Here is a 9,494-nt window from a genome sequence, read left to right on the forward strand (position 1 = left end):
CAGGAATGAGGAGCCAGAGACAGTTGTTCAGCCTCCCTGGATGATAAAAATCTGCTGGCAGGGCCTGCCCAAGTTCCTGAAGTGCAGGATGGTTTGCTCAACAGAAACTGACTTGGAGCCGGAGGCCTCTTTGCACTGCAGGACAGGGAGCCACAGACTCGCAGATGACCAGGTCTCCCAAGTCTCCTTGCCCAAACCCCACTGCAATATTACTGATGGCAAACAGGTGCCAGGAACTGGTTTAAGTGCTTGATAAATCTTAACTCCTCAGAAAACCCTATGAGGAAACATACTTGTACTAGCTATTTTACAGATAAGGAAACTGAGGCACTGAGAGCTTAGGAAACTTGTGCCCAGTCACAGGGCTAGTGAGTCATGTGGTTCTGTTACAGCAAAGTGTCACAGCAGAGTGTTACAGCAACCTGGATCCTGGCGAGACACCAAGCGACACTCAGAGGGTTGGAGAACTCAGGTTTATTATGCTGGTGGGCCCAGAGGAGTTAACACTCCAAGCTCTGGACCCCGTCTATAGGTTTACACAGGCTTTTATAGGCTACCAGTCAAGACCTTGCAACGTTTTGCAACATCATATGCAAATAAGGTGTTAGAAATGGACCAATCAGGAGTGAGCTTTGGGAACCAATAGAATCTTAGGGGTAAGTTTCACCCTCTTAGAAGCAAGCCATTTTACAGAAACACAAAAGTGAGATAATGCTGCCAGGCCAGGGAACTGGTTGGGGCCGGTGGGAAAGTAGTGGCCCTACCTAGGGGTCCTGCCAGTCTTTTCATGGGGCTTCCCACCTCAGTTCTAGAACCCACATTCTCAATTGCTGCGCTGTACTGTCTCTGAAATAGGAGGGAGCTGAGGCCCAGGGTGGGGAAGGGGCTGGCCTAGTCACTTGGCTAGGTGGCAGGGATAGGGGCCCTAGACCTCTTATCTCCAGCCTCAGGGCTGTCCCTGCTCAGCCCCTCCTGACAGCTCCTCTGTCCCCACCCAGCCTTGCTGTGGGCCTCCCAGAGCTAATAGTCTCCTGGCCTCCCCTTGGCTGGCGTGTCCAGCTCAGAGAGGCTGTGCCCACATTCCCTGGCCACTCTCCAGCCCACAGGAGCTGAGAAAACAAAGTCCAGCGACTGTGAGGGCTGAGCCGAGGCCGCCGGAGGGGAGGCAGCAGCAAGGAGCCCTCGAGCGGAGGGCCCGGTCCAGCTCCCAGATGCTCGGCCTCCTGGGGAGCACAACCCTCGTGGGCTTGATCACAGGCGCTGCTGTGGCTGTTCTGCTGCTGCTGCTTCTGCTGGCCACCTGCTTGTCCTGCAGACGGGAGGAACATGACGTGGAGAGGAACCGTCCTGTGAGGAGAAACCGAGTCAAGTGGGCCCAATCTTGGGTCTCCCGAGGTCGGGGTCACCTAGGCCACTTGTACCATTCCCGTCATCCCAGACGTGGGACTCACATGTCCCATGCGGGCCTCCACCACCATCACCACCAGACCTACCACCATGCCCACCACCACGCCCACCGAGGCCGCCGCTGATGCCTGTGAACGACAGCCGCTGCCTGTCCCACCATCACCAGGACAAGTGGACCCCGAAGTTCCCATGCAGAAGGGTGCCTCTCCAGTGAACACCAGGGTCTGCTTGGACTTCATTTGCATACTCTGCCCCAGTGTACGATGGGTGGTCCTTTGGGGTGGACACCACCTTGTGATTGTAACTCTCACTGGACACCGGAAGTGACTGCCCGTCCAGTGCTCTGGTGTGTACAGATGCACAGAAGATGCACCTTGCTCTCTCCGAATTCTTAGGCCTCTGGCTGGGCCAGAAGCTGGGAGGGGCCCTGGCAATGCCCTCTCATTTACAGAAGGTGGTATGAGGCTGCACAGTCAATTCAATGGTGCCTTAATATAAGAGAATAAAAACCACAAAGAGGCTTTTGTGAAGAGGCTCTTGATTGTAACTCAAGTGGGAGGGAGAGAGTGGCCAGGCCTGTGTCTGCATTGCCCTGGACCTTCCTCTCTGGTGGGAAGTAAGTGCCTGGTGAAAGCTGTGCGTAGGGGAGACTGGGTGACTCTGCAGGGCTCCATGGACAGTAGGTGAGATGCCGTAGGGCCTGAGACCTGGGAGAGGAGTTAGGGTTTGCATGCAGCCCTGCCCAGAGAGGGCTCTCTATGTACTTGTGGGGTTCTGGGGTCCTGTGAGATGGTCCAGGGGCTCAGAGAGGACAGGGGAGGCCGGCAGGCTGTCCCCTAGCACTCTATCTCCAGTCCTCTTTCCAGCCCATCTCTAGGGCAGACTGAGCGGTGGACCTGCAGTGGCCCTACTCGTGGGCTGTGTTGGATTCACTGTTTCCTTGGTAACTGGGTCGGTCAGAGTTTCTCACCCAAGCCTTGAGTCTCCAGCTAGCCTGTCCCTGCCAGTGCCTATGTCTGCGTGGTGGTGTGGTTGAGAGGGAGAATGTGGTGCTGGGTGGCTTGGTGGAGTGCTTGCCTCCTTGGAGTCTCAGTTTCCTCTTCCTTAAAATGGGATAGATAGGTAACAGAAACTTCTTGCCAAAGCCTGGAGACATGTTTCCAAATAGCCTGGAATAGCTGGCAGAATTCCACAGCAAGGATGGAAATCTTGTTCTGGGGCCTTCAGTGAGGAAGGAACTCCTGTGAGCTGGGGTGGGAAGTGAGGGAGGGGTGTGCAGGGAGAGGCTTGGGGGCCAGGCAAGGTGGTGGGGAGGGGCTCGAGAACAGGCCAGGAAGTCAAGGGCCTGGTGACTCACTGGAACAGAATGTCCTGTTTCTTTTCTATTTCCCGGTGGATTCTCTGGGAGGGCTAGGGTAGGAGGAGGGTGCCGGGGAGAGGGAGGGACAGCCACTCTAGATTTCTGACTTGGGAAAGTGGACCCTGGGTCTACAGCGCTGTCTGAATCCACCTCCCCTCCCTCATCCCCTGTGGCTTCCCAGCCTGGACTCCAGCCACAGCCCCTCTGAGTCTGCCCAGCACCAGCCCTGGCCCTTCACGAAGCACCTCTACAACACAACCTCCTTATTGCCCTTGGGGCAAGTCTCTGCCTCTTGGTTGGCCATTCAAGGCCCCCTGGTCTGATTCCTTTGGTCCTATTCACACTGCTCCAATACTCAGGGTCAGAAAACACCCTGAACCTTCCCCTCTCTGTGTCTTTGCGCAAGAAGAATTTGTTGCTCACTCCTATGGGTTTCCAATTTATTATTATTGTTGTTGTTGTTGTTGTTGTTTCTGTTGGCGCACTGACCACACTTCTCTTTCCCTAAAGGTTTTTGGCGGAATTGAAAGTCCCCTGCCCTCATAGATATGAGAACTCTTTGAGGGCTCCCCGCTCCCCCGACATAGGACCAGCCCACACAACAGATGGTCAGGAAGGAGTCTCAGAGCCTCAAGCTCTCTGGAAAAGTAAATGTGGTTGGAATAACCACTGCCAGAAGTTTGGGGCTCAAGGGACACCAAGTAGAGCAGTAAGACCCTGCAAAGATTAGGCCTTTGAGCTCCTGGGGCCTGGCTGAGGGAGCTCGTGCTCCCACCCCAAGTCCCCAGTGTTGGAGGCCTGTGCAGGTCTGTGGCCCTCTGGCCTGGCCCTCTCCTCCCTCTCATCTGTCTGCAGAGCCCCATGTCAGCCTCAGATGGCCTGCCTTTCCTAAGTGTGGCCTCGAGCCTCTAGGGGAACCAGGATGCCTGTCACCACCTTTTTCCCTATTGGTATAAGAGGAATTTACAGGGTGTGGCCTGTTTTCTGGTCAGTTGACAAAGATGGGTGCCGGAAGGACAGATGTGTACCTGAGCGGTAGATATATCTGAGAGCCTCCTTGTGTCTGGGGCTCATGGGCAGGGACTGCCTATCACAGGATTACAAATGTCACAAGAAGAAGAGACGATACCAGGAAAAAACCCTTAGGATTAGCAGTGGCCCCAGAGCCCTCCCTCTCCTAAATTGAGTAACTGACTTCGGTAATTCAGTCTGAAACCACAGGCCCCAGTTTGGCTCAGCATGTTTCCTGCCTCCTGTTTCTGGTCCCTGGTTAATACAAATAATTCAAGATGTCCAGCTTCCTGTCACAGCCCCAGCTGGCCCACATGGAGGGGGAGCCCTGAGCCCAGGTTGTCTAGTCATCTTAGAAAAGGAAAGAGTGAGAGTTTGGTAGAGTATCATTCACTCCACAGAGTCACTCTCCCATTCTGTGTGTAGGCAGTTTCCTAAAACTGCTGCTAAAGAAAGTTGACTGGGTTCTTGGAGAAACTGGAAAGTGTGACCTTGGGCTAGCCCTTGGCCCTCTCTGAGCCTTTGCATGCTGATCAGTGAAACCGCAGGATGAGGCAGTTGCTCTGTGGACCTGTGGTACCTGGAGAGAGCACTGAACTAGCAGGGAAGGAAGGGAAGCCCCTCCCTGGCCAGTTGGTGCTTTAATTCTCACCACTAACTAGCAATGGGCCGTGGGCAGGTCATTTAACCTCTGTAACTATTTATGTGACATCCTCTGTGAAATGGAGATAATATCACTTCACAGTGTTGCCGGAACCATTACGTGAGCTAATGCCCGGCTGTGTCTAGCACCTGGAATTAGTTTCTCACGACTCCCTTTCTCTGAGTTTGGGTAAAGTGGGGCTCATCACCCAGCCTCCTTTCTGGACAGGGTGGTGGTCTCAGGAAGTGTTGGTTGTGGAAAGGCTGTGACCCAGTGACAGTCAGGATGAAGCCCCTTCTGGCAGACTTACTCAGTGGCCTGGGCCTGGCTCACGCCCCATGCTGACTCGGGAAAGGGGAGACCCTGGCAGGGGCAGGGCTGGAGTGGCACGGGGGTGCGTGGGGGTGGGGTGGGGTGGCGTGAGTACAGACACCAAGGGGTCCAGCAGCTGTGCGGGTCCTGGGCCCTCACTCACAATTGGAGGAAGGAATTCAGGAAGTGTCACAGCCGCTTAGACAGCTCAGAGCCTCGTCCCAGGCAGGCCCAAGGCTGCAGCACCCAGGGATGAACATGCCAAGGCCTGACTCCTGGCCACGGCGTGATATACAGCTGAGCTGTCCCTCAGGGAGCCTGGGGTAAGTTTTCACATCTGTGAGCAGTGGGCAGCAAGGGGGGGGGTTGGAGTGGGGTGGGCTGGGGGCTGGTGCAGAGGAGGGCTTCTCGGGAACCTCGGAACTAAGGAGCCTGCAGCAGTCACTGAAAGGGCTCAGATATCCCGCCCAGAGCACGACCTACCCCATCGAAACAGGGTCTCCCACCCCGTGCAGAAAAGGAGGCCAAGTGAAACGGGCACCTGTGGTGACCTAGCAGTGCTCCCCGTGTCTGCCCAGAGCTGCCACTGCCTCTCCCCACCTTTGTCCCTGCGCCCTGCCCCCAACTTCGTCCCTGCCCCCAGCCCTGGGCCAGGGCCTCGGGAGGAGCAGATAGGCTGATCCCAGGACTGGCCCACTATTCCTCCTGGGGAGGAGCCTGGGCTCATCCCGGATCCACAGGAGGGGGAGTATTTTGTCTTTTGTCTGAGCGATGAACTCTCTTGAAATCCGGAGGCGTCACCGGAGGGCCGGGTTAGCGAGGCTCCCTCTGAGCAAAGTCTTCTGCCCTCTCCTTCCAGCTCCTCCGCGTCCAGAGTCTTGAGCTCACGTCTCTCAGGACAGCACTTCTTCCAGAGCTGCCAGCGGAGTTGCCCGCAGCTCTTGGAAGCCTGGCCTGAGGCTTAGAAAACGGTGACAGAGACTCTGAGGTCCGATAGGGCCATGGGGGGTGCCCAGCGATCCAGCGGGGGCACGAGCCAAGGCCTCAGACCAGTGTCTTCTTAGAAGACCACAGGGAGAGCGGCCAGAGGAGCAAGGGTACTTGCCGTCACCAAGAGACTCCCACCCCACTTCGGATGGGGAGCTAAGCCTCCAAGATACACCCCAGGTTGCTCAGGGGGTCAGCTGCCACGTGGGGCCATGGAATCCGCAGTGATCGGAGTGGTGGCCGTGCTATTCGTGGTCACCGTGGCCATCACCTGCGTCCTTTGCTGCTTCAGCTGTGACTCGAGGGCCCAGGATCTTCAGGGGGGCCCGGGCCGCAGCTTTACAGTGGCCACGTTTCGCCAGGAGGCTTCTCTCTTCACGGGGCCAAGTTGCCACGCCCAGCCAGTGGCGGGTGCCCGGGACTTCTGGACCTTCATGTGAGGCCTAACGGCCCCCAGAATTTGCTCTGCTAGTGGGTCAGACTCACCTGCCCCCACAGCAAGCCTTCCCTTCCCTGGTGACCTACTTCTCCAAGCGTGGCATTCCTGTCCTTCCCTGCCTTTGTCCAGCAAACTTCCCATCCCATCCCATTCTGGCTTGCCCTGCCCTCCAGCCTGGGAGACGCACAGTGATGAGACCAGGTGGGAGTCAGCTCTGACCCCTGAGAGCTCAGCTGGACTCTACCCACAGGATGGAGCTAAGGAGAGGTCCGGAGAGTGAGTGACCCAGCAGTGTTGGGCAGCGTGGTGGGCCAGCTCTTCTGATCTACATGGTGAACTGAAATATCACTGGGCTTTATCATGAGCAGAGTGTTGGAGAACTCAAGTTATCCCAGGATGCCTGTGAAAGTGGTTCTATTGCCACCAGAGGAAGCAGCTCCCTCAAGTGGACAGTTCTACAAACCGCTCCTTATCTGTTCCCCCAGTGAGCTACTTTGCCACTTGCACCAACGAGCACATCCTAGGGAGCCCAGCCCTGAGATCTGCCCCCCTACCCGGTACCTGAAATCAGCCCTGAAATTCTGAAGCCAGAGGGCTGCGTCCTGGGAACTGGTGATTTATTTTATAATTGAAAATGCATATCCTTTTATGGACCTCCTGAGAACCAGAGTTGGGAAACCACAAAAGGAAACCAAAGAGGAAAAAAAGTCACAGAATGTACGAGACGTTTTATTAACAGGAAGGCCAGAAAGAAGAATTTGAAACATATTTTGAACGAGACTTTGTTACTGTGTTCTTATAGGTCACTTCTATTCTTAGAGAATGTGAGTGATTTGCCTCACTCAGGAATGATAGAAAAATCCTGAACTGAAAGCTAATTCTGAATAAGTTAAAACATTATGTTAAGTTGACAGCATGTAACAAAACTCTTGTCTGCAGCACAAATAAAGATATGTTCAGTTTTTATTTATAGAAAATCTGTTTTCTCTGAACCCATGAAGTAAATGCCGTGCCATATTTAGAGTATAGTTTGAAGGGTGCAGAATTCTGAGTCTCCTGACTCCTGTCTCAGTCCAGCCCTGAAGGGATGACTCTTCCAGGATCTGCCTGTTGAAGGAGGGGCAGGACTGACCCTGAGAGGAGGTCTGGCCACCCTGGCCATGTGGCTGCCACAGGAGGGACTCTCAGAGAGAGAGGCTTGGGGCTGCAGAGATGCAGCAGGGTAAGGGGCCAGGGAGAGGGTCAGGATGATGGAGAGAGGTGGAGGGGGCTGAGCACAGGGAAGGGAGCAGCACAGCCCAGGGACAGGAGCTCCTGGGGACCATGTTCTGGTCACTCTGGACCCTGGAGCCCCCAAGTAGGGCCTTTATAGATGCATGTGAAGGGCCACCAGCTGCAGGGAATGACCTGGAGACTGAGCAGAATGAACTGTTCAGATCGTGTTCTCTGAAGGTGAAACCCAGACAGAATATGGGGTGTGAGATGTTTATAAGATCAACATCAGTAAGAGTAAGGAGGAGGAAGCAGGATTAGACAGAGGGAATTATGCAAATTTATGCAAAACATGACACAGGCCCTTAGTATCACCCTCCCCCACCTTTGCTCTTCCCTCCCCCTCCCCTAACCAGAGTTTGACTCAGGCAAAGCAGCCCTGCAACCTGAAGTTCTTCCCTGAGGGGTCTGGTCTGTGCACCTCCACAGGAACTCAGCAGGGGCCTGATCTCTGAGGCGCCCAGACCATTCAGAGGTGGGTGAGCCTGTCCGGGCACAAAGAAATACCTGGCCGCAGGACCTCCAGGTGGGTGGAGACAGAGGTGCAAGATGTGGGAGGGGAGAAAAGTATGAGCCTCAGCCCCTCTCTGTCATCCAGCAGGGTTAGCTTTGCTGCAGGACGAGCACCTTCAGCTGGACCCAAGTCTCAGGACCCCAGGCCCAGGACTTTGCCTCTGTACAGTGTGGTCACAACCCTCCCTGGGTCTGTAGAGGGAGAGTCTGTAGGCTGGACTCACACAGCTCTGAAAACAAAGCAATAGTGGGGGGCAGCCTCCCTCTGCAGGTGGCAGGCACTCTATGAAGCCCTCAGGGCTCTTCAGTTGCTCACTGGCTCACCACCCACTCATTTACACATCCATCCAACCATCCGGCCATCTGTCTGTCCGTCTGTCCATCTACCCACTCCATCTATTCACTGAGCCTTACTTCCTCATCTGCTCACTCATTGGTTCCATCACTCATGCACTCATTCAGTCATTCTCTCCTCCAGTCAATAAACATGGCTGAGCACTGACTGTGTACCTGGCCCCCACACCCCCCAGGGAACGTGGGAGTCAACCAGACCTGGTCCCAGCACATGATGAACTCCCAATTTAGTCACCTGGACAAGAGTGCAAATAACACAGGTGCTCAGAGGAGGGAGAGCTGAGAGACTCAGGGAAACCTGGGAGGAGGTGGCCTTTGAGCTGGACTTGAAGAAAAGAGGGCCCTTCGACAAGCTTAGTTGAGGGTAGTGTGTCCAGACAGAGGGAGCTGGAAGTTCAGAGAACGTGTGGGGCAGGGAGTATGCGGTTCAGCCAGAGTGGGCATGAGGAGATGAGGCTAGACCACAGCCAGCTTCTGGGGGAACCCCTTCTTGCCACATTTGGCCAACATGTTTCTGAGCAACAGAAGATGAAGGCAACAAAGAGACAGCCTTGATTGTCAGGCAGGACAGGTGCAGTCTTTCCAAGCGTGCACACACACACACCAGCATTGCAATCTGCTGTGGCTACAGGGGAGTGGTCACTTCTGCATTAGGAGCTGGAGAGAAGGTCCTTGGAGACTAAGGGGGTGGCTAGCCCCATGTGGAGGCGAAGCTGAGGGCGAGGGCGAGGACAAGGCAGTCCCAGGAGAGCAGGGAGTTTGAGAAGGGCAGGCAATCAAGGCTAGAGTCCTGGAGCAGGCTGACAAAAGGGAGGGGCCGAGGAGGGACAGCTAGACAAGGGACGGGAAGGTGGAGAGCAAGAGGGGCAGAGAAGTGGGAAGTAGGGCTGCCAGATTTAGCAAATACAAATACAGGACATCTGGTCAATTTTAATTTCAGGCAATAACTAATTTTTAGTATGCAATATTTGGGACATACTTATACTAGAGCATTTCTTGTTGTCTATCTGAGGTTCAAATTTAACTGGGTGTCCTGTATTTTATTTGGCAACCCTATGAGGGAGAGAGTGGTTCTCAGAGAGGCAGGGTCAACTGGTTGAAAGCATTAGGGGGACCGGAGAAGGTGAGCTCGGAGAAGAAGCCTTTGATTTTGCAACATAGCAGTTAACAATGACCTTGGTGAGAACAGCTTGAGT

At 54.8% G+C, this 9,494-nt stretch overlaps 2 protein-coding genes across 2 annotated transcripts; both read left to right on the forward strand.

The window, feature by feature from the left end:
• The first annotated feature begins 762 nt into the window (after nt 1–762).
• On the forward strand, nt 763–1,928 carry HRCT1 (histidine rich carboxyl terminus 1). Its single transcript, XM_014558169.2, has one exon. It carries the CDS (start codon nt 1,212–1,214, stop codon nt 1,530–1,532), a length of 321 nt encoding a protein of 106 aa, XP_014413655.1. The 5' UTR covers nt 763–1,211; the 3' UTR covers nt 1,533–1,928.
• Nucleotides 1,929–4,839: 2,911 nt separating this feature from the next.
• Nucleotides 4,840–7,131, forward strand: SPAAR (small regulatory polypeptide of amino acid response). The gene is made up of 2 exons (XM_032477975.1): nt 4,840–5,056; nt 5,593–7,131. Exon 2 carries the CDS (start codon nt 5,933–5,935, stop codon nt 6,158–6,160), a length of 228 nt encoding a protein of 75 aa, XP_032333866.1. The 5' UTR covers nt 4,840–5,056; nt 5,593–5,932; the 3' UTR covers nt 6,161–7,131.
• Nucleotides 7,132–9,494: the final 2,363 nt, after the last annotated feature.

This window comes from Camelus ferus, chromosome 4 (assembly GCF_009834535.1).
Source record: "Camelus ferus isolate YT-003-E chromosome 4, BCGSAC_Cfer_1.0, whole genome shotgun sequence".
Classification (NCBI taxonomy): Eukaryota; Metazoa; Chordata; class Mammalia; order Artiodactyla; family Camelidae; genus Camelus; species Camelus ferus.

Excerpts from the sequence above, each read along its gene's own strand:
- HRCT1 (XM_014558169.2), top strand. The coding sequence starts at position 1,212 with ATGCTCGGCCTCCTGGGGAGCACAACCCTCGTGGGCTTGATCACAGGC.
- SPAAR (XM_032477975.1), top strand. The coding sequence starts at position 5,933 with ATGGAATCCGCAGTGATCGGAGTGGTGGCCGTGCTATTCGTGGTCACC.